Source organism: Sinocyclocheilus grahami, unplaced genomic scaffold (genome assembly GCF_001515645.1).
Source record: "Sinocyclocheilus grahami isolate Dianchi unplaced genomic scaffold, SAMN03320097.WGS_v1.1 scaffold380.1, whole genome shotgun sequence".
NCBI lineage: Eukaryota > Metazoa > Chordata > Actinopteri > Cypriniformes > Cyprinidae > Sinocyclocheilus > Sinocyclocheilus grahami.
Window position 1 is genome coordinate 332,754 of NW_015505559.1, and position 25,369 is coordinate 358,122.

The following is a 25,369-nucleotide window of genomic DNA, read 5'->3' on the forward strand; positions in this document are numbered from 1 at the left end:
AAAAAATAATATATATATATATATATATATATATATATATAAATATAAATAATAATGCAATAATTTGAAAGTATTTCAACTGATTTTAAACTAGCTCACAGCAAAACTCTCAAAAACACTCAACCACTCCTAACCTCTCACAAGATAGAGTAATTGTGTGTTATAAATAATCATACTCTTAAACGTTATAACCACAAATGCGTAAGTATTACAATGTATTATAATTGTTGTTATGATTATTTATCAGACGATACAACATATTATAAAGGTTTTTTATAATGCATTATGGATACATTATAATGCCTTAAGAATACCCTTATAATGTGTTATATATATATATACAGGCTTCATAGAAAGTGTTACTCAAATGTCCACTTAATCTTTAATATTTGGCCATTTCTTTATGACAGAAATGCTACAGCCACTGTAATTTCTTGAATATGTGGACATCAAAACGTGTAACTCAGAGCGACGGTTTAAACTTTTTTTTTTAAATTGCCATGAACAGTTAGCATATTGAGAAAGATAATGATGTGTTCTCCTGTGTTTGAAAGGGGTCGTTAAAAAATTATTTACCTTACAAATCTGATGAAATGGCGCACGTTGCATTCCCAGATGAACGTTGTAATAAAGCCAAACTCACAGCAATTTGCAAAGAGACGCTTCACACATGTAAATGATAACCGTTCGTGTGGAGCAGCATTTACTGTGAACGGAGCCACTCTGACACACACATGCGTAACCTACACGCATGTAAATAATTAAAGCGCACATATTAAACCTGCATCGCATATGGTTATTTAATTGAATTGTAGCGTTTATGAATTCACAGTAGCATTGGGAAATGGAAATAATGTGTTTCATAGATTCTCGTCTGTGGAATGCGCCACTTCCAGTATTTTGCCAGTTACTCGACACGGACATATTGCAGTCGAGGATTTTTTTTTTTTAAATCGAGTCCCCGAATTGAATCGAGGAATCGTGACAGCCCTAGTTTATATGGTTTTTATAAATTTTTTCTTTTAGTTTGTTACTTTAGTACCTGAAGGTTTTTATTTTATTTCAGTTATTTATTTATTTTTTATTTTAAGTAAAGGCAATGTTTATGGTTGTAGTTGTACTTTTATTAACTGTAATAACCCTGCACCTTATTATTATTCAAAATGAGCTCTGCTACACTGACTCACTCATTAATTGATTTACTTTCTCTAATGTAAGGTAACGAAGCCCACTTCTCCTTGGAAACGGCATCGGATTATGTGAAAGACGAGAAAGCCTGTTTCTATGGATTCAAATGTGTAGCTGTCGGTTATGAGTTTAACCCTGGTCTTGATGAGGTATGAAATTCAATATGGATGTGTCTTAAACCTGAGCCCAATGCATGAAATGAAGTATCAATGTTTGAGGAGCCTGTTTTTACCTACTTTTTACCCTATGTGGCCCCGCACTGATAAATTACATAATTTGCAGGTCAACATTTATAGAAATATATCGAAAAGAAACATGAGCGCTGCTGTTGTTCATACAAGCATGTTTATTGAACTGTGGCTGGAAACAGTTTCAGCTTGGACATCGTAAATGAAGTTATTTTATATTTACCACTACCAGCATCTCAATTATGGATTGCTTTGGACCAGAGAAAGGATTAGTGATCCATACTGCATATGTATTTGAGGCATCTGTCATGTGGCTATAAATCTAAATGTAATATAAATGTGGCTATGGTTTCAGGGAATTATTCAGCTGGAGAAGGAATTGGCCTATTTGGGAAGCGTGTGTGCAGATGCACTCATGAAAAAGGATCTTGCCCTACCCATAGGTAAGAATGACTGCTGCTTTCCAATGCTGGAGAAGAAACCGTAATGATACAAACTGCTCATAATTTAAAGCTCAAACTGCTCATAATTATTATAATTTTTTAAAATACCTTTTAAAACATACAATACCATTCACAGCAAAGACACACTACATTTATAAAAAGTGACGGTAAAGACATTTGTTACAAAAGATTTCTGTTTGAAAAAAAAAATGTATTTCAGTTTCCACAAAACTATGAAGCAGCACAACTGTTTTCAACATTGATAATAATCAGAAATGTTTCTTGAGCAGCAAATCAGCATGATTTCTGAAGGATCTGAAGACTGGAGTAATGATGCTGAAAATTCAGTTTTGATCACAGGAATAAATTACATTTTAAAATATATTCAAACAGAAATAAGTTATTTTAAATTGTAGTAATATTTCTCAATGTTACTGTTTATTAAATTAATCAAATTTATGGTGACGCTTTACAATAAGGTTCATTAGTTAACATTAGTTAACTACTTTAGCTAACATGAACTAAAAATGAACAATACTTCTACAGCATTTATTAATCTTAGTTAATGTTAATTAATTTCAATATTTACTAATGCATTGTTAAAATCAAAAGTTGTGCTTGTTAACATTAGTTAATGAGCTGTGAATTAACATGAACTAGCAATGAATAACTGTATTTTCATTAAATAACATTAAAGAGCAGGTCATATGGCTTTTCGAAAAATTTATTTTTTGTAGTTTGTAACGTAGCTATCCTTCAGTGTAAACAGTCTGCAACGTTGTTAATCAAAAAAGTGCATGATAAATAAAGATATTGTCTTTCAAAAGAAAGAGTCTACTCTGAACCGCCTTAACGAGCCGTCATATTTTCGAATCTTCTGCCTGTTACCTATATACATCACAAAGTAACACATTTACATAATCCCCGCCTGCCTGCAAAATACAAACACATAAGTATCTGATCCATAACCTCCAGTAGTCGATGGCGGTAATGCTCTTTTTAAGATTGCTATCTGCCAATAAACACGAAGAAGAAGAAATACGAACACTCTGACCTGCCCACAAACACTTCCGCTAGTTAGTGTTTACATCATGTCAAGAAGACGCTGTGTTTTCAGCCTCACTGGGCATACTAACACAATTCCCACACGTGCACCTCTAAGTAAATAATAATAATGAATGCAATAAAGCTGCTGTCATATCACGTAAAGTACCACATGCAAAGTTTAAACTTACTACTGAGAAACGTCCTGATCAAGTCATGCTTGCGATGGAGTTTCTGGTTGAGCGACTGCGTCGGTATCATCCTTGGACTCGGGCTCGAATTGATAAAGTAATATCGATGCCATTTTTGTAACCTTATAGCTTATTTGTTTACAAGTAACCCTCCGGAGCAAAAAATCAATTATGGTAATGGATGTTTCGTTTCCGACACACATTGTATACAGAAAGACCGATCACAACAGACTTGGCCAGCTGACCAATCAGAGCAGAGTTGGCTTATGGAAGGGAGGGGTATACAGTTCTTAAGCTCAGAACTGCTTTGAACGAATCGTTTCGAAATCATTGAAAAATGATTCTAATATTAAATGTATATTCTGAGAAAATTTCAATGTTTTCTGATGCATTTAAACCCAGTGTAGGAAACTCCAACACAATATTAGGACACTTTTTAAAATACCATATGACCTGCTTTTTAACCAAGATTAATAAATGCCATAATAAATGTATTGCTCATTGTTTGTTCATGTTAGTTGATACGTTAAAGGTCCCATGACATGCTGCTTTTTGGATGCTTTTATATAGGCCTAAGTGGTCCCTAGTACTGTATCTGAAGTCTCTTTCCCGAATTTCAGCCTTGGTGCAGAATTTCAGCCACTACGAGCCAGTCCCACAATGAGCTTTCCTTAGGATGTGCCATTTCTGTGTCTGTAGCTTTAAATGCTAATGAGGAGGAGAGAGGCGGAGCATCTGCCATGCTTCACTTGTTTGCAAGCCATGATGTCTCTCGAGGAAAAAAAATATTGCGCTCGCCTTGCACGGTAGTAGCTCATTTTCTCATGGGCGGGCCAAATTCTTTGGACGGGCAAAGCAGAGAAAGGGGAGGTAACCTTTCCCCGTATGACGACATAAAGGGAAGATTCCAGATTGGGCCATCTGAGCTTTCATTATCTCAAAGGCGAAGCAGGATACCCAGGGCTCGGTTTACACCTGTCGCCATTTCTAGCCACTGGGGGACCGTAGGCAGGCTAGGGGAACTCATATTAATGTTAAAAAACCTCATAAAGTGAAATGTTCATGCCATGGGACCTTTAACTAACATTAAGTAATGGAACCTTATTGTAAAGTGTTACCAAATTTATTAAATGTATAAAAATAATTGTTGATTCATTTGAATGGTAACAACTCTACAGTTTCTTATTATTCTGAATTAATTGAAACAATGTTGATGTGAAAGATAACACATTTAATAAGCTTAGGAAAGAAAAATTATAAACATAGTGGGAAAATACATCTGTTTTGTTATGCAGCAACTCATTTCTACCTCTTTCCAGTCACAGAGCACTTTGTTTTTAGAGTTGTTTAAGTGAGAGAACATCTGTAACTTAGTCCCGATTAAGGGAATTGTTTTGTAATTGTTTTTTGCACTGAAAAAAAAAGTAGGTTTTTGTTTGTATATGCTGTCAATTATAGTTCTAAGAAAGAAAATTGGAATCGGCCAAGAAAATTGCAAACGGTGCATCTCTATTTATAACTGACCCTAATTTATATTCTTCTGTTTACTAAATTCTGTTTTCTATTCCAAATTTTAATTGAGCTAAATATCTCCCTTAAAGAATTTTCAAATTAATCAATTCATATATGTGAACCTTCCAAACAAACTGATCGAAACAGACTCGAATGAAACTAAGTTTTTAAAAGAGAGTGGGTTTGAATATTTCCACAGCTTACTGTAAAGCATAACACAATTTGACATTTAAACAACAGTTTTGTCACGGTACACTGCAACTTCTTAGGTCTTAAAAAGTAGCTTGTAAAAACTGGAAAAGCTACATTGTTTGAAACAACTGAGCTACTGTCACGCTATTGACAAAGGAAGTTCATTTATTATTTCTTTCACTGGTGGCACTGATAAAATGATAAGCACGAACTTTGTCGTCTTCATCTGATTATATGAATTATGTACCATCTTACAGGAAATGAACTGGAGGAGGATTTGGAGATTTTAGAGGAGGCCTCACTCCAGGTACTGAATTAGAAATGGTTTTGGTGTTTGCGAGTGCAGTATCATCATCATAGTGAAGCTCTAATGGTGTGTTTGTGTCAAGCAGGTGTGTAAAGCCCACTCAGGGCTCCTGGGGAAGGGACTGGCCCTCTCTCACTCTCCCTCAATCCTAGAGGCACTGGAGGGGAACCTGCCACTGCACCTGCAAACTAACGAACACTCCTTCCTAGAGGACTTCATCACCTGTGTGCAGAACTCCAGCGGCGGGCGGCTCGCCAGGTCAGCCTCGAACATTTTTCAGCTCCCTTTATTCTAATATGTACCGTCTATACATCCTTTAATACCTGGCCCTCATTCTAGCATCTTTACCATTCTGCCATCCCAGGTGGCTTCAGCCAGACTCCTACGCAGACCCTCAGAAGACCTCGCTCATCCTGAACAAAGATGACATCCGCTGTGGCTGGCCCACTACTGTTGTGGTGCAGACCAAAGACCAATATGGAGATGTTGTGCATGTGCCAAACATGAAGGTTAGCATCTTTCTTGAATCAAACGGTGAGTTATGAAACCAGCACATCTAAGCGTCTCTGCTCTGTGTTTGTAGGTTGAAGTCAAGGCTGTTCCTGTCTCTCAGAAGAAGTCCATCCAGCAGGAGAACGTGAAGAAGCTACAGCGTTTGCCAGGCAGCTCCTCTAATTCCACATCTGGCACTGATCTGGGGAAGGGACTGGCCCTCTCTCACTCTCCCTCAATCCTAGAGGCACTGGAGGGGAACCTGCCACTGCACCTGCAAACTAACGAACACTCCTTCCTAGAGGACTTCATCACCTGTGTGCAGAACTCCAGCGGCGGGCGGCTCGCCAGGTCAGCCTCGAACATTTTTCAGCTCCCTTTATTCTAATATGTACCGTCTATACATCCTTTAATACCTGGCCCTCATTCTAGCATCTTTACCATTCTGCCATCCCAGGTGGCTTCAGCCAGACTCCTACGCAGACCCTCAGAAGACCTCGCTCATCCTGAACAAAGATGACATCCGCTGTGGCTGGCCCACTACTGTTGTGGTGCAGACCAAAGACCAATATGGAGATGTTGTGCATGTGCCAAACATGAAGGTTAGCATCTTTCTTGAATCAAACGGTGAGTTATGAAACCAGCACATCTAAGCGTCTTCTGCTCTGTGTTTGTAGGTTGAAGTCAAGGCTGTTCCTGTCTCTCAGAAGAAGTCCATCCAGCAGGAGAACGTGAAGAAGCTACAGCGTTTGCCAGGCAGCTCCTCTAATTCCACATCTGGCACTGATCTCACCTATGGTGGCCACCCACCGCCCAAACTGGAGGCGACATATGAGCCCATGATCATCAAAGAGGCCCGTTATATCGCCATCACCATGATGAAGGTTCCTCTCATCTCTTGACTTGATAATTACGGTAGCTACAAAAATTAGTTGGACTGGGGCTGCCCAATTGATTAATATAAAGCTGGAAACGTGATATGGCTAAGTGCAATTATCAAATTGCAAAGGCTGCAGTTTAATTTTACTATAATTCTTCTCATTTTTAACCATCTTCCCTAACTTGTAATGAGAAGCAGCAACAAAAGAGAAGTTTTAATGGCTCTCTGCAGTTTTATGGCCAAAAAAAGTTCAATAATTTAACGTTTGACAATGAAGAAACTAAGCCAGCCATAAATATTGGTCTTGTAATTTTACAGTTAGGATGAAAAATTAAATAAAATAATAATTATTGTTTTTTTTTAAAACATCTATTTTTCTCTGTTAAAATATAGGTCTTTTTTTTATTTTCCAGTGAGATATTACAATAATATATTTATTTGAACACTTAAGTCACACTTAAATTTGTTTATAAATTAAAATTAGCAACGGATCTTTTCTTCTGTATCATGATGGTACAACCAAGTGAAAAATGCATTGATGAATCATTAACTATAAGATCAGTAGCGAAAATACATCTGTTTTGTTATGCAGCAACTCATTTCTACCTCTTTCCAGTCACAGAGCACTTTGTTTTTAGAGTTGTTTAAGTGAGAGAACATCTGTAACTTAGTCCCGATTAAGGGAATTGTTTTGTAATTGTTTTTTGCACTGAAAAAAAAAGTAGGTTTTTGTTTGTATATGCTGTCAATTATAGTTCTAAGAAAGAAAATTGGAATCGGCCAAGAAAATTGCAAACGGTGCATCTCTATTTATAACTGACCCTAATTTATATTCTTCTGTTTACTAAATTCTGTTTTCTATTCCAAATTTTAATTGAGCTAAATATCTCCCTTAAAGAATTTTCAAATTAATCAATTCATATATGTGAACCTTCCAAACAAACTGATCGAAACAGACTCGAATGAAACTAAGTTTTTAAAAGAGAGTGGGTTTGAATATTTCCACAGCTTACTGTAAAGCATAACACAATTTGACATTTAAACAACAGTTTTGTCACGGTACACTGCAACTTCTTAGGTCTTAAAAAGTAGCTTGTAAAAACTGGAAAAGCTACATTGTTTGAAACAACTGAGCTACTGTCACGCTATTGACAAAGGAAGTTCATTTATTATTTCCTTCACTGGTGGCACTGATAAAATGATAAGCACGAACTTTGTCGTCTTCATCTGATTATATGAATTATGTACCATCTTACAGGAAATGAACTGGAGGAGGATTTGGAGATTTTAGAGGAGGCCTCACTCCAGGTACTGAATTAGAAATGGTTTTGGTGTTTGCGAGTGCAGTATCATCATCATAGTGAAGCTCTAATGGTGTGTTTGTGTCAAGCAGGTGTGTAAAGCCCACTCAGGGCTCCTGGGGAAGGGACTGGCCCTCTCTCACTCTCCCTCAATCCTAGAGGCACTGGAGGGGAACCTGCCACTGCACCTGCAAACTAACGAACACTCCTTCCTAGAGGACTTCATCACCTGTGTGCAGAACTCCAGCGGCGGGCGGCTCGCCAGGTCAGCCTCGAACATTTTTCAGCTCCCTTTATTCTAATATGTACCGTCTATACATCCTTTAATACCTGGCCCTCATTCTAGCATCTTTACCATTCTGCCATCCCAGGTGGCTTCAGCCAGACTCCTACGCAGACCCTCAGAAGACCTCGCTCATCCTGAACAAAGATGACATCCGCTGTGGCTGGCCCACTACTGTTGTGGTGCAGACCAAAGACCAATATGGAGATGTTGTGCATGTGCCAAACATGAAGGTTAGCATCTTTCTTGAATCAAACGGTGAGTTATGAAACCAGCACATCTAAGCGTCTCTGCTCTGTGTTTGTAGGTTGAAGTCAAGGCTGTTCCTGTCTCTCAGAAGAAGTCCATCCAGCAGGAGAACGTGAAGGAGCTACAGCGTTTGCCAGGCAGCTCCTCTAATTCCACATCTGGCACTGATCTCACCTATGGTGGCCACCCACCGCCCAAACTGGAGGCGACATATGAGCCCATGATCATCAAAGAGGCCCGTTATATCGCCATCACCATGATGAAGGTTCCTCTCATCTCTTGACTTGATAATTACGGTAGCTACAAAAATTAGTTGGACTGGGGCTGCCCAATTGATTAATATAAAGCTGGAAACGTGATATGGCTAAGTGCAATTATCAAATTGCAAAGGCTGCAGTTTAATTTTACTATAATTCTTCTCATTTTTAACCATCTTCCCTAACTTGTAATGAGAAGCAGCAACAAAAGAGAAGTTTTAATGGCTCTCTGCAGTTTTATGGCCAAAAAAAGTTCAATAATTTAACGTTTGACAATGAAGAAACTAAGCCAGCCATAAATATTGGTATTGTAATTTTACAGTTAGGATGAAAAATTAAATAAAATAATAATTATTGTTTTTTTTAAAAACATCTATTTTTCTCTGTTAAAATATAGGTCTTTTTTTTATTTTCCAGTGAGATATTACAATAATATATTTATTTGAACACTTAAGTCACACTTAAATTTGTTTATAAATTAAAATTAGCAACGGATCTTTTCTTCTGTATCATGATGGTACAACCAAGTGAAAAATGCATTGATGAATCATTAACTATAAGATCAGTAGCATGCATTTACAAAATATATAGGGGGAATTCTCATTGCATGTCGACTTTAAAAATGCATGCATGTCATTGCATTAGATAAATCACTTGCTTTTTTATTTATCCAGGCATATGAAAATTACTCCTTTGAAGAGCTTCGCTTCGCCTCACCGACACCAAAGAGGTTCAAAGATTACTGTTCTACCTGTCACATATAAATTACAAACAAATTCAAATATAAGAACAGGCTTCATGTTCAGTTTGTTTGCTTTTTACTCAGACCCAGTGAGAACATGCTTATCCGGGCAAACACAGACGGCACCTACAGCGCTAACTGGACCCCTGGTGCTGTTGGGCTTTACACCATTCATGTGACCATCGATGGCATTGAGATTGGTAACTGCTTTTCACTATTTATTCATCATCTTAATCGAAATTAGCAATTATTTTTATTATTTTTTTTTTTTTAGAAAATGTAAAACATTGTGTTTACATGATAAAATGATTTATAGCCGTTGTGTATAAAGTTTTTGCTGTTTTAAAACAGTGTAGTAACTCTTGATATTGGGTTTGGGTTTGCTGATGTGAATAATGTATGTTCAGATGCTGGTCTGGAGGTCGAGGTCAAAGACCCTCCCAAAGGAATGATCCCTCCAGGCACACAGATGGTCAAACCTAAAGCTGAACCTCAACCTAGCAAGGTGAGCTCCCAAATTCCTAAGCGGCTGCTCAGTCTGATATATCGGGTCTGACCACTTCAGCCATTCATTTTACACGACCTTTCAAAAGTTTGGGGTCACTAAGACTTTTTGAAATAAGTCTCTTCTGCTCACCAAGGCTGCATGATTTAATGTGAATTTAGAACCGCTAACTAGCATTATAACCCGTGGCAACAGTGTAAAGGTAGCCCGGAGTCAGACCCACCTCTCCCGCATTGGCGTCTGCACTTCACACGTGTATGCTCGTGAGCGCGAATTAAGAATCACAAACGGCTGCATTCGAGTCTTCAAGACATTTTAGGGCACAGCATCGTCAAGTAAGTAACTTTAACGAATGTTACAGTGTTCACTGTAGTTGTCCGCTAGTAAAAACATAGTTTTATCAGTCATTATCCGTGTATGCCATTGTTTTGCATTTACTACAGAGTTCAGTGGATCAGGAGGCGCTGGCTGGTGTGACTGAGTGGAGGCGGGACTAATTTGCATATTCATAGATCCGCGTCCATCCAGCAGGAGAACGTGAAGAAGCTACAGCGTTTGCCAGGCAGCTCCTCTAATTCCACATCAGGCACTGACCTCACCTACGGTGGCCACCCACCGCCCAAACTGGAGGCGACATATGAGCCCATGATCATCAAAGAGGCCCGTTATATCGCCATCACCATGATGAAGGTTCCTCTCATCTCTTGACTTGATAATTACGGTAGCTACAAAAATGAGTTGGACTGGGGCTGCCCAATTGATTAATATAAAGCTGGAAACGTGATATGGCTAAGTGCAATTATCAAATTGCAAAGGCTGCAGTTTAATTTTACTATAATTCTTCTCATTTTTAACCATCTTCCCTAACTTGTAATGAGAAGCAGCAACAAAAGAGAAGTTTTAATGGCTCTCTGCAGTTTTATGGCCAAAAAAAGTTCAATAATTTAACGTTTGACAATGAAGAAACTAAGCCAGCCATAAATATTGGTCTTGTAATTTTACAGTTAGGATGAAAAATTAAATAAAATAATAATTATTGTTTTTTTTTAAAACATCTATTTTTCTCTGTTAAAATATAGGTCTTTTTTTTATTTTCCAGTGAGATATTACAATAATATATTTATTTGAACACTTAAGTCACACTTAAATTTGTTTATAAATTAAAATTAGCAACGGATCTTTTCTTCTGTATCATGATGGTACAACCAAGTGAAAAATGCATTGATGAATCATTAACTATAAGATCAGTAGCATGCATTTACAAAATATATAGGGGGAATTCTCATTGCATGTCGACTTTAAAAATGCATGCATGTCATTGCATTAGATAAATCACTTGCTTTTTTATTTATCCAGGCATATGAAAATTACTCCTTTGAAGAGCTTCGCTTCGCCTCACCGACACCAAAGAGGTTCAAAGATTACTGTTCTACCTGTCACATATAAATTACAAACAAATTCAAATATAAGAACAGGCTTCATGTTCAGTTTGTTTGCTTTTTACTCAGACCCAGTGAGAACATGCTTATCCGGGCAAACACAGACGGCACCTACAGCGCTAACTGGACCCCTGGTGCTGTTGGGCTTTACACCATTCATGTGACCATCGATGGCATTGAGATTGGTAACTGCTTTTCACTATTTATTCATCATCTTAATCGAAATTAGCAATTATTTTTATTATTTTTTTTTTTTTAGAAAATGTAAAACATTGTGTTTACATGATAAAATGATTTATAGCCGTTGTGTATAAAGTTTTTGCTGTTTTAAAACAGTGTAGTAACTCTTGATATTGGGTTTGGGTTTGCTGATGTGAATAATGTATGTTCAGATGCTGGTCTGGAGGTCGAGGTCAAAGACCCTCCCAAAGGAATGATCCCTCCAGGCACACAGATGGTCAAACCTAAAGCTGAACCTCAACCTAGCAAGGTGAGCTCCCAAATTCCTAAGCGGCTGCTCAGTCTGATATATCGGGTCTGACCACTTCAGCCATTCATTTTACACGACCTTTCAAAAGTTTGGGGTCACTAAGACTTTTTGAAATAAGTCTCTTCTGCTCACCAAGGCTGCATGATTTAATGTGAATTTAGAACCGCTAACTAGCATTATAACCCGTGGCAACAGTGTAAAGGTAGCCCGGAGTCAGACCCACCTCTCCCGCATTGGCGTCTGCACTTCACACGTGTATGCTCGTGAGCGCGAATTAAGAATCACAAACGGCTGCATTCGAGTCTTCAAGACATTTTAGGGCACAGCATCGTCAAGTAAGTAACTTTAACGAATGTTACAGTGTTCACTGTAGTTGTCCGCTAGTAAAAACATAGTTTTATCAGTCATTATCCGTGTATGCCATTGTTTTGCATTTACTACAGAGTTCAGTGGATCAGGAGGCGCTGGCTGGTGTGACTGAGTGGAGGCGGGACTAATTTGCATATTCATAGATCCGCGTATAGTAAATGAGGCAAGGGTGTAGAGTTGCATTCAAGCTATTTTAAGGCATGATAATTATTTTCACAAAAAAAAAATTTGTAAATGTCATTTTGATGATCAAAGATAAGTTTTAAGGGATAAAATATTTGACTACAGGGGGACTTTAATATATTTTAAAATGTTGCTTACTCCAGGCTTCAGTGTCACATGATCCTTCAGAAATCATTCTGATATGCTGATTTGCTGCTCCAAAAACATTTCTTCTTATTAATGTTGAAAACATTTGTGCTGCTTAATATTTTTATGAAAACCATGACACTTTTTTTTCAGGATTTTTTTGAAATAGAAATCTTATATTTACATTTATAATATTTTTCAATGCGTCTTTGCTGTATAAAGTATTAATTTCATTTAAAAAAAATCATCCTGACCCCAAACTTTTCAAATGTAGTGTAAATGTTCGCAACTGGACTGTTATTCTCTGGAAATGATGATCAGAAATGTTTTCCGTTAAAGAAGATGGTATATGATTACAGCATTTATTTTATGAATTTTATGACGATGAATCCTTTCTGGAAATTGACACCCTGTGGCTTGACATGCTAACATCCATCTGAAACTTTTTTATTTATTATTTATTATTTAATGTTTATTTTACGCTGAGCTTACACCTAGCACCTAGGTTTACTTGAGGGACCACATGGAATTTATGTATATTTTTTTTGGTACGTTCGTTTCTGTTTATTGGTGAACTATGAACTATTGGTGTTCAGATAGCTGTTTGGTGCCAATGCTATTTATACTTACCAGTGCAAATAGTGTTACTTTTTATTCCTTTACTGTGTATTGAACTGGGAAACAAGCAACACAACTGCACAAAATCAGATGTCTTTCCTGCTCTTTGCTGCTGAATGCCTCTCAGATGGACTGACGTTTCCCTCGTCTGACAGGAAGTGCGGGTTCTGTTCTCTCTGTGCTGTGAGTCCTCGCTCTCTGACTGCAGCTTCCTGCCATCTTCTCATCTGTCTCTCTGTCTCTGCTTCTCTCAGGTGCGCAAATTTGTGGCCAAGGACAGCGCAGGGCTGCGTGTGCGTAGTCACCCCTCTCTGCAGAGCGAACAGATAGGCATAGTCCAAGTCAATGGCACCATCACATTCATTGACGAGGTAAACCGCACTAGAATAGGGCCAAACTGTTCTGAATTCAAGTCCTTTTTTTTGTTTTCTCTTTCTTTAATTTTTAGTTTTCTCTTTCTTTAATCTGTGAACAATGCTCTGTTTTAAAACAAAAGGCTTTTAAAACGATTTCTGCATCTCTCTATGCTTTCAAATTGACTTTTGATTTGGTCAGAAGCATTTATTTGCCTATCCTTTGCTTCATTCACATGCAGGAGACTTTGAGGCTGTAGTTAAATCTCAAATAGATACCATCTCTCCCAGCCAATTTCTAAAAAGCCCATTTCTGCATGCCAAACACTCGTAGCTTCTATTAGACCCAATCTCACATCTGCAGTGCTGTCGGTTGCTCTGAAGACCCTTTCACATGACAGCTAGAGCCTTACCACAAAATTCGACTCAACCGTATGCCGTTGACCTTTCAAAGCACACCTAATTGGACAAACTGCATGACGTTTGCATGACAGGTCAAACTATATAATACAAAAACACCTAGCAGTCAAAATTTTGGACACACTTAATGGAATTTATTTTTCATTTTATAGAATACTTTGTATATGTATCTTATTAATTACATTATGTATTATCTATTAATATCTGTTACTTATTGTTTATATATTTATACACACTACTGTTCAGAAGTTTGGTCAATGAGGTTTATAGAAGTCTCTTGTTCTGCATTCATTTGATTAAAAATACTGTAAAAACAGTAATATTGTAAAATATTTTTACAATTTAAAATAACTGTTTTAATCTACGTTTTAATATATTTTGCAAATGTAATTTATTCCTGTGATCAAAGCTGAATTTCCAGCATCATTACTCCAGTCTTCAGTGTCACATGATCCTTCAGAAATCATTCTAATATGCTGATTTGCTGCTCAAGAAACATTTATTATTATATTATTATTATTATTATCAATGTTGAAAACAGTTCAAATGCTGCTTAATATTTTTTTTTGTGGAAACTGATACATTTTTTTCAGGATTCTTTGATGAATAGAAAAGTTAAACAGCATTTATTTGAAATAGAAATCATAAATGTCTTTGATCAATTTAATACATTCTTGTTGAATAAAAGTATTATCTTACTGTAATTTCTTAATTATTAAATCTTACTGACTCCAGACTTTTGAACGGTATTGTAATGTCTAATAATTATTTATATATTATTTTAGCAGTTTTTGGATCTGTGTTTAATGCTTAAAATTAGTTTTGCAGATGAATTGCTTTGCAACACTAAAACTACTTTTTTGGAACGTATAGTAAGGAAAAACGCAAGTGAATATAAAAGTTTATTTTTCTATTCATGTCCAAACTTTTGAATGGTAGTGTAAACTTCCTGCTGTCTTGTTAACTGGCGAACTTGTAGAAGTTACCCTTTGATGACACTGCAGCGTTTTTCACATGCTCAGAGTGGCACATGCAGGGCTGGGTATCAAGTTCTATACTTTTTAGGCACCGACCGAATTGACTTGATACCATCGCATTTCGAAAAATGTATTGTCGTTCGGTACCAAATTTCGATACCTAAGGGGTTAATCTCATCAAAGTCAGTGAGCCAATAAGACTGCAGCATGCGTGATGTACCTAAATCAGTGATTGGCTCTGGTGAGGCACCCAGGAAAACGTGTTTTACGTGACCGTGCTTCATGCTACATGAGACGATTTATGCTCTGCTTTTACTCAAAACTCACTTTAATTGCGTGTTTATTAGCTTCATGTTTCATCCCTGTAAATGTTTTTCTGAAAGTGTAACACACGTTCATCATCAGAGACAGGGTAACGCATAATATGAGTGACAATGAGCAGCTTCCTTTTGAGTCAGAACAGCGATCGCGGAAGAGAAAACACAGGCAGACAGCGCTGGAAGCAGTTAATGCTCATCAGATCGCATAAATCAGTGGAAAGTGAATAGATGATTCCGTCTAAGGTATGCGTTTTAAAATGAAGTTTTTTGAGGTAATGTAAACTTGTTAGATTGGATTTCATAAAATAGCTATCGAAAGAAGTTCAGGAACCAGTGTCGAAGTCAAGGTATCAGTATCGAAAATCTTTGAATGATACCCAGCTCTAGGCGCATGACGCTTGTGCTGAGCATGTTGAAGCCTCAGCATGAGTCACATGAAAGGGCCTGTTGTTCCCTGCTGGCAACCGCCAATAGCATTTGCATACATATACATATACATATTGTGCACATGAAGCATCTCATTTTCAGACATCCACTATAAATTCAATTGGTTGGCGCTGTGCATAAACATGATTGGCTCTGCAGCCTCAGAGGCTCGTGCGAAGGCCGTGTTAGCAGTTACAGGAGGGCATGGCTCCGCTCTGTTGCTTGTTTCCCATAGATCCACAATGATGATGGTGTCTGGCTCAGACTGAATGATGAGACAGTTAAGAAGTATGTTCCCAACATGAATGGGTACACTGAAGCCTGGTGCCTCTCTTTTAACCAGCATCTGGGTAGAAGCCTCCTGGTCCCTGTCGACGTAAGTAAAAGGCCTCCCCCTTCATAGATTAGCCGGAGCCCCTACTCTCCTCATTTGGGAACGGGATTTGTAACTGCCAGCTTAACTTCAGTCATGTTTAGGGTGATCATTCGATATACTTGTTTTGGCTCTTTTTACAGTGAATCATGGGCATCTAATGACCCACTCCCAAATGTCTACAAGCATGCTTTGTCAGTTACTTAGAAAGACCAAACACATGTGTCTTTGCATGTGTTAGTGCTACTGTGTAGTTTAGTTTGGGCACGATCACTCGAAGACCAGGATGGAAAATGTTAAGGGTGGGTTCATGTTGCCAGTCCCTTGTCTTATTAACTCCTGGTTGAAAGACACTAACTCATGCACACTGTTTTGTAGGGCTGCACGATTATGACAGTTTATATTTTGCTGATTATATTTTATTTTAGTCACATTTATTTATTACGATGGATGGATAGATAGTGTTCACATGAAAATATTACGTTCCTTGTCAAGAAAATAATCCGCCATGTTGTCAGTCACGTGACCTACCAGCGTCAGTTCACAAATCCTCTCCATGGCTTCATGGTATAGTAAAGTGTTCATCGAATGCGCACTTCAGAATCTCAGCAGAAGTAGAAGGTCATCCAGGTACTTTCCGCCTTTTCATTTTTCTCATACTACATTGTATAGTCATATTTGGACACAGTGAATGTGTTCAAAAATCAACTCAATATATCAAACGTGTTTGATCTCCTCCGACTGGATGAAATCTGAGGCCCTGTTTACACCTAGTATTAAGATGTGTTTTTGTCGATCCAATCTCAAGTGGACAACGCTAAATACAGGTGTAATCAGGGTCTAAAACGTTGCCCACTTTTGACCACTACCAGAGCAGTGTTGGGGAAAGTTACTTTTAAAAGTAATGCATTGCAATGTTGCGTTACTCCATTAAAAAAGTAACTAATTGTGTTACTTAGTTACTTTTTATAGAAAGTAACACATTGTTGCTTTTGTGTTTGAGTTACTATGTTACTTTTGCGTTACAGCTGTAAAAGCCCTTTCACACCAAAAGTGAAATTAATAAACCTCAGCCTGAAGGAAGTGCCTCTGGACCTCACTCCCAATTTCTCTCAACATGGGGACAGGGGAGGTGTCAGTGAATAAATGGGAAAATAAAGTAACTTGCGTTACTTATTTGAAAAACAAACTCAGATATTTTCTTGAAAATTTAAAATTAAGGCGTTACTTTTCTAGTTACTTGAAAAAAGTAATCTGATTACATAACACGTGTTACTTGTAATGCTACTCATGTTGTTGAATGCATTTGCCACAAAAGACCACCTCCTCTCTACCTCTTGACCTATTTCTTAAACTTGACGTGATGCTAGCCAGACAGAGTTTAAACTTCGCTGACTGAAATATGTTTGGTTTTAAAGAGAAAAAATTAAAAAAGACCAATGTTCTATTACCAGTCCTGATTCGAACACAAACCCAGAGAGTTCCAACAGAAACAAAGGCTGCTGCTCTCCCTTTCGTTTTTCATTTCATGTTCATATGTAAATTGTGCAAGCTTATTTCACAACAGTAGATCGAAAGATCAGTAGAAGTCCGTTCATACACCCAACCATTGACCCCTCCCTTTAAAGAAATCAGGAAAGTGGTGTAAAGTGGACAAAAGTGAACGATTAAAGCACCATGTGTAAACAGGACCAGAGTCTGAAGCTAGAAAAATCTGTTTGTGCCATCATACATTACAAGTTTTTCTGTGTAATCGGCCAATTACAGCATCCCAAAATATGCTGACCTTTCTCTAACTTGCAGTAAATCTTTCAGAATGTAAATCGAGGCAAAAATCTGTGCAAACGTTGTGAAGTGTATTCCAGTGTTCTAGGTTTGGCGTGTTTGTTAGGTTTTACACCATCTACATTGCAACATGCCACGATTATTTCCGATTTGCTTCTACAGCTTTTTTGAGTATCAGATCATGTTTCTTCAGCTTTCTTTTTCGTAACAGAAATAAAACACAAAGCAGGCCTATAGACTCTCCAAAGTGCGAACAAGGTGACCGCTTCAGGCGACACCTAAAGGAAATTCTTTAATCGACGCTTCATGATTAGTTGAATAAATCTGTGTGATTAATTGTGCAGCCCTACTGTGTTGTTACTCATCATATGTGGTGTGAAAAATAGTTATTGTGTGATAATGAATATCAGTGTACAATGCTTTGCTGTTTCCTGGTCATGACAGTATAGACGGATGAGCTGCATCAGTGCGGCCCAATGAAAACTTTAATTTCTTCACATAACCGATCTGAAATGATAGACATTCCTGAACGGACAAAGATTAATTTGCTTAAAAATGATCATAATTAAACCTTTTCAACAATTGGTTTAAAAGTGGTTGATCTGTTTCAATTTCTCACCCTAAATTAGCTGTCGTGGTCCCGCAACTTTTAATGAGGTTCTGCCATGAAACAAGCCTTGTCCTAACCCAAGGCCTGAAAGTGGGCTATGATTCTGAGAGCATAATTACTTCTGGATGTGAAAATGTCATCAAGGCTCCCAGTATGAACAGCATGACACACCACCAATCTTTTTTGGAAGATTATGCATCTTCATATTTCTTATGTGATTTATTTTTCATTTGCCGTATTTTGATGGGATTTAAATTGTGTTGCAATTGGAGCATTTGCGGTCACAATCTTCAGCAGAACTCTTGTTTTGTTTGCTAGACCTTTTTCTCAGCCTTCAAATTCTTCTCTGACTGACTCATGAAGAACATTCGAAAGAAATAATATACACATAAAGAAACTCTCACTATAACAAATCCATCTCTTCCAAAAAAAGACAAACCATACCATCTGCGTTTCTAACTGAAGGTAATTCCCCACGTGTTTTGACTTGCTTGTAATCTGTTGCTTAGAATATCTTTAGTGCTAGCCAAGGAGTCAGGGATATCGACTTTTTGTCTTGGACGACCTTATCTTGTTTTCCCCAGGTGAGTTGTCAGAAGATGAGGTGTGTGTGTAGCTTGGCTGCTGCTTTGCTTTTCACCAGTGTTTCTCATTATTTTGAGCCATTTCCGATTGTGATTTTTGGAGAATCATCAGAGTTGCATGTTTAATTGTGTAAATTGTGAATCAAAATATATTTCATAATCTTTTCCGTGTATGCACAAAGTTTTCAGGAACACGTTTTGAATGTGTTATAAGAACCTAATAATCGTTACATTACATTTATGTTAATCTTGGGTAAAGCTTTTTGCGTTTTCATGTCTTAGTTCACAATTAAAACAATCGAAAGTCAGTTGCATGAGGATTTAAAGGAATAGTTTACCCACAATATAATAAATAAATGTTTTGTCATTATTTATTCACCTTCATCTCATTCCAATTTTTGTATGCGGGTTTCTTCCATGGAACACAGAAGGTGAATTAATTTGAGGTATTTTTACACACTTTTAATATTGACCACATCTGTTAAGCTCATAAAAGAATTTATACAAATAAGTTTGATGATGGTAATGACGTCCAACCATATATGCAAAAGATTCTTCAAAATTCTCCTTTTGTGTTCCATTGTAAAAATAACAATGTAATGCATAATAATAATGACAGAATATTTATTTTTGTGAACTATTCCTTTAACAAAAATCTGAATATGTAAATGCATGTTTTTTTCCCCCTCACACAAAGGCAAAATTATTGATTTGTCAGTTTATGAACAGCATGTCTGTATAGTAGTAGTCAGTAGAACTCGGCATCAGAGCACACTTCTATGTGTGTTATAATGATCTTCATCCCACAACCTACAATTAGGATAAGATGATATTTGTGAAGATTGTCTTGTTTGTATGTAGAAGCACAATTGACAAGTCTATGTATTGTTTATGTAAGCGGGCAATTCGTGCTGGTAGCAAATTATGTTAAAGGGTCAATGACATTTTTCGTTTTACTTTTCAGATCTGTTCTCTGAATTTAATTGTTGATGTATTTTTGAATACATCACATTCAAAAATGCATAATTATCCTGTTTCTATGAAAATTATCTTAAAAAGAGTTATATAAAGGGTGGAAAAAAATTTAAAGTGTTAACTGTTACGGACTGTTAAACTATATTTTAAAACGATTTTTCTTTTTCGTCATATCGGACATCCTTATTTGTCATTGACCCTAAAATTAAGACTTAAGCCCTGTTCACACCAAGAACAATAACTATAAAGATAACGATATTAGCGTCCACACCAGCGAACGATATTGCCGGTTTATTCCAAGCGCACGCTCGTCTGCCGCTTTGAATTCTCGTGCTCGTTACAGCTGGATGGATTCTGATTGGCTGTCAATATTTTTTATCGTTCATCAGCTGGAAAAAAATAGTTTTGAAAGTGATTCCAACGATATCGTTTCTTTGTCTTTATCGTTATAGTTGTGGTGTGGATTCTTTAATATTGAGAACGATTTTTAGAACTTTATAGTTATCGTCCTTGGTGTGAACGGGCCTTTATTGTCTTTTAATCCCCAAAAATTTGATTGAATATTTTAAGAGCATAATTTTATAATGTACCACTTGCTTTCAAACTTAAATTAACCAGTGTCCTTTGGTTTTGCAGGAGGGCAGGTCAAATTTGGATGATTATGGAAAGGAGACCAGTGGCCGCCCTTCCCATGACGCCAATGTTCGTGACCTGGGCGCAGGCCAGGGTGGCGGACCGGGTCTTTATAAGGTAGTGAAGACCGGACCTTCGGGTCACAACATCAGAAGCTGCCCAAACCTTAGAGGTATCCCCATTGGAATGTTAGTTCTGGGAAACAAAGTCAAGGCGGTAGGCGAGGTATGGACTCCCAACTGTGTTACTGTGGCTGCCAATAAATGACTAATTAGCCAGATTTCTTGCTAATTCTGCAGTTTCTGTAACACAAATTCTTCATTTTTCTTTAGACGTTAAGAGAACCCTTTGTGTAACGTCTTTTGATAGAGGCCATACGTGCTATGGCTCTGGCGTGGCTGTGTTGTTATTGTTCTGTACACATTATTAAAGACCCTCTCAAGAACCACCAAGCATGGCTTCAGCTTTTGCACAGTAACAGTGCAGTATAATCTGGCATGCTCTGTAGGAAAATCTGTGTGATGTGACAATGAATAAATATTCCTAATTACCTATTAGCAGTGATGACAGATGAAACTTCTGAATTGCAAAAAAAAAACTGAAGTCATATCAGTTTCCACTCTGCAAACACCAGGGTTGAGCAAAATTAAGAATTAGCTCATTTTCAATTCATGTATGTGAATTTGAATTGAATTAGTTCTGTCCCACAGGATGTGGAACTGGAATTTGAATCGGTATGATAGGAAAAGATATATGTGGAATTGCAGTTATGAGAAATTCAACAGTGACACAACAGTAACATAACATAACATAAATAATTACATAATTTGATTAATTATGCCTATTTATTATATATGTCATGTTATTATGTTACATTGTTATTTTATATTATATTCAAATTTCTGTAGATACCCTGGTATATTATATTATTATAGCATTTCAAACATTATTAATATTGTGCACTATTTCTGTTATGTGTTTGATATTTATATGTAATTCATACTGACAAATTATTAAAACTGCTTAAATGTATATGTATTTTCTTTGAATTTTATTTCATGATAATTCTACTTAAATTCAAATTACAATTCTGCATCCTGTTTTAGGATTCAATTCAAATTCAGGAATTAAATGGAAATTCTGAATGGTGCACAACTCTGGTGAACACCTGTCTTTTATGGCATTTGAATGGTCTCCGTGTGTGATTATGGAAGGGCTGGACTTTGCCTCTTTCTTCTCTCAGTAGAGGGTGTGGTGTGTCATGCTGTCCTCAAATGCTCTCCTAAAGTTGCTGTCTCTGAGCCTCCCAACTTACTCAAATACTGCTATTCTTCTCACAAATCAAGTCCAATCTAAACCAGTGTCTTTGTTCGAACTTGTTTCAATTCATAAGTCCTGAGAATTGAATGGTATGTCATATATTTGTTTTCACGTTTCTAAATGTGCTGTTATTTTAGCACCTCCACTGAGTTTTGTTTGTTAATCAGTCGTGCTCCTCTGGATTGAAGTGGTTTTAGGTTTGTGTGTGTGTGTGTGAGAGAGAGAGAGCGAGAGAGATAAGGTAAATAAAGCTGTGTCTGCATCAGGTGATAAACCCGGAGGGCACCTGGGTTCAGCTTGATAAGAACAGTGTGGTGGAGTTCTGTGAGAGTGATGATGGGGAGGCCTGGTCTCTGGCCCGAGACAGAGGGGGAAACCAGTACCTGCGTCACGAGGAAGGTAATGCAAACACACTCCTCTCACTTCCAGCTTTAGTCGTGGCATCCCTTGTGGAAAAAAGTGCACTTAATTGTATTGAATGTGCACTTTTAATATACCTATATGATGGTAAAACTAACGACATTATTAACTGTCTTGATATTTACTTTGAAAGCTGAAGCTCGCGCTTATGGTAAGGTGCCATTACATTTCCGACGCGTGCTTGTGGTGTTCGGCCAATCACAATGCACTGGGTCAGCTGGCCAATCAGAGCAGACTGCGCTTGACAAAGGAGGGGCTTTGTAGAAAATGACGTGTTTGAGAGAGGCGGGGCATAGAGGACCTACAATAATGTACAGTATTTGATAAATAATGTGTTTTTTGAACATTAAAGCATGTCAACATATTCTGTTATGCCAAATACACAAAATAGGGATCTTTAAAATAGCATCATATGACCCCTTTAATAAAATAACAGGCCACTTAAGTGTACTTAAAGAGACTGTTCCTTTAAATAAAAAAACAGTAATGTGAAAGAGCATTCATAAACCATAAGTTGACATACAGCTGGCTGTTAGTTACTGATGTTTATTAATGCTTTTTGTTTCTCTCTGGAACAGAGCAAGCGATTTTGGAGCATGGAGCCCAGACCCCTCCTCCCAGCCCATTCTCAGTCCAGGCGTTTAACAGGGGCGCGGGAAGCTGCGGGGCTCAGGGCTTTGACTATGGCATCAACAACAAAGGTGAGAGTAAAGATTCCGGAGAGATGGAAATAAAATGTGATTTATTATTGAGTGACAGTTACACCTTTGTTTATATGATTACAGTTCATCTGCCAATTAAACATTTTTTCATGCCATGCTCCTGCAAAATATGTCATTTAATCAGATATATCTTGGTAGTTTATTCCATGATGTTAAACGTTACTTCACAAAATTGATGCTAATCCAACAGAGGTAGAATAGCCAGTCATTCAGTCAATTTTTTTTTCGTATTCATATTTTAATAACTGTGATTCCTTTGTTCCTTAAAACCTTTTAGGTTAAAAGTGGACCAGAATTATTTTTTTTCTATCAAACATACAGTACCGTTCTAAAGTTTGGGGTTGGTAATATTTTTTGTTTTTGAAAGAAGTGTCTTATGCTCAAAAATACAGTAAAACAGAAGTATTGTGAAATATTATTACTTAAAATAATACTTATGATTATTACAATTTAAAATAAGCTATTTTAAATGGTAATTAAAATGTAATGCTATTTAATATTTTAAATGTAATTTATTCTTGTGATGGCAAAGCTGAATTTTCAGCAGCCATCATTCTAATTAATGCTGAAAACGGTTGTGCTGCTTAATATTTTTGTGGAAACTGTGAGTGTTGAAAAGAACAGCATTTATTTGAAATATTTTGTAGTATTATAAGTGTCTTTGCTGTCACTTTAAATCAATTGAATGCATCCTTGCTGAATAAAAGTATTCATTTCTTTCAAAAAAATTAAAATCTTGCTGATCCCAAATGGTAGTGAATACTGCACATGTAATGATCTTTTAAATTCCTTATCCAGTAATTACAAAAAAACAGGGAAAATCTTGGAATCTTCATGGAGCCCTGGATATAGTGGATATCAAAACAGTGTCTTTTATTTATAAAAGTGCTGTATGACCCCTGATTAATAAGCAAACACAATCATTTGTCTTAGTTCAGCTCTGTGTAATCAGAGTAATTGTGTCCTGCATGCTGTGATCTGTGTGTCTTGGCTGTCGTCTGTGGCGTGTGAAGGCATCATTGTGTGCATGGGCAAGACTCTGTGTGCTGCAGCTGGGTCTTACCCATTTATTGTCCACTGGCTCTCACCATACTGTTCTCATGCACCGCTGCTTAGTGGCGTTACCCATAGACCGCTGTCTGATGGGTCCTTCATCACCTCTTATACATAATAAGTCCATTGGTCCAAAAAGACCATTGACGTAACAATGGTACCTAACTAAATGCTTCTTGACTAAAAGTCGACATGAAGTCAATATTAACCTTAGAATTGCTCAATATTCCAAAGAAAAAAAAATTAATAACTTGCACATTCTCTAAAAATACTTTCCTTTTTGGCCAGTGTCACTTAGGATGTCCAGGTTATCTTTCGAAATTCCTGCCAGTATTTGCAAATAATGTAATAATTAAAAATGCAGTCATTTGGTAATGTTAATATAACACAATAAAGATTACGGCAGTGATAGCAGTTAACAAATAAGTTAAGAATTATCATAAATACTTTTATTGGGATACCTTGACCTGTTCTCAAGGGTGAACCTGACCTTAAACAGTCAAAAAGTCTTCTCAGAATTCACTGCAAACTCTGATACATGTTCCATTCTCATATGAAATGCCTACTTTTTTGTGATCCAAACAGTTCCTGAGATAAAATCAGTTCCTTCCCTACCTTTTTCCCTTAATAACTTGTCAGACACACATTGCATTATAGAAGTCTTTTCATGTTGACTTGACAACTTAACAACTCAACCAAAATATTAGTTTTCAGTAATGTCATGATACCTGTTAGGTTAGTATTAAAATGTTTAATGCAATTTGACAATCCCCCTCACAGAATTTCCATGAGTTGCACTATAAAAGGGATGAAAGCAGAGCATTGGCTTTGTCTGCCAATGCTTTATATGTGTCCATGTAGTTGTTCCAGATATGAGGTTTCATGAAAACATGAAAACCTGACCTACGGCTCCCCAGGCCATTCCTTATTCCCCTCACGTTGGTTCAGCTGACCCACTCACACACCCCATTATTTCCAGTGAGCGTGTTTGTGTGGGGCCTTAAACTGACTAGCGTTTTGTATGGCTCCTTTTAAGGATCATATAAGCTACAGCACTCCCATTGTCTTCCGCATTGCAGGTGACCGGCTGAGTGCCATACTGAATTCCATTCAGTCTGGGCCTTTCCTCCCAGCTCCTTCCATATTTGAGCAAGCTGCCAAACCTCCCTCTTCCCTTGTCCACAGCCCATTTGTGTTTGGACAATCCCTTTCCCAGCAGCCTCAACCGCATCCACAGCTTCCGAGTAAGTCTGTCCGTCTGTAAGGTAGTGGCGGCGCTTGCTTGCACAGGTGCTGCTTGTTCTTGTCTTAAGCGCTTATTTGTTTAGTATCCCATAGGTTGTGTTGAGATCCATTTAGGCTTATTTCCCCTGCTTTGTCCACCCGCTTGCTTGCTGTG

At 37.4% G+C, this 25,369-nt stretch overlaps 1 protein-coding gene across 1 annotated transcript in view; it reads left to right on the plus strand.

Moving 5' to 3' along the window:
* The window catches only part of mycbp2 (MYC binding protein 2), a 135,245-nt gene that overhangs the window by 85,634 nt on the left and 24,242 nt on the right, over nucleotides 1-25,369 (plus strand). Inside the window, exons 44-56 of the mRNA XM_016230940.1 lie at nucleotides 1,219-1,337; nucleotides 1,732-1,819; nucleotides 5,016-5,065; nucleotides 5,151-5,323; nucleotides 5,430-5,574; nucleotides 6,235-6,441; nucleotides 9,202-9,257; nucleotides 9,354-9,469; nucleotides 9,677-9,774; nucleotides 13,254-13,370; nucleotides 15,731-15,871; nucleotides 22,042-22,174; nucleotides 22,774-22,896. Of these exons, the coding sequence (XP_016086426.1) occupies nucleotides 1,219-1,337; nucleotides 1,732-1,819; nucleotides 5,016-5,065; nucleotides 5,151-5,323; nucleotides 5,430-5,574; nucleotides 6,235-6,441; nucleotides 9,202-9,257; nucleotides 9,354-9,469; nucleotides 9,677-9,774; nucleotides 13,254-13,370; nucleotides 15,731-15,871; nucleotides 22,042-22,174; nucleotides 22,774-22,896 (1,566 nt within the window). The remainder of the gene's footprint in view (nucleotides 1-1,218; nucleotides 1,338-1,731; nucleotides 1,820-5,015; nucleotides 5,066-5,150; nucleotides 5,324-5,429; nucleotides 5,575-6,234; nucleotides 6,442-9,201; nucleotides 9,258-9,353; nucleotides 9,470-9,676; nucleotides 9,775-13,253; nucleotides 13,371-15,730; nucleotides 15,872-22,041; nucleotides 22,175-22,773; nucleotides 22,897-25,369) is intronic.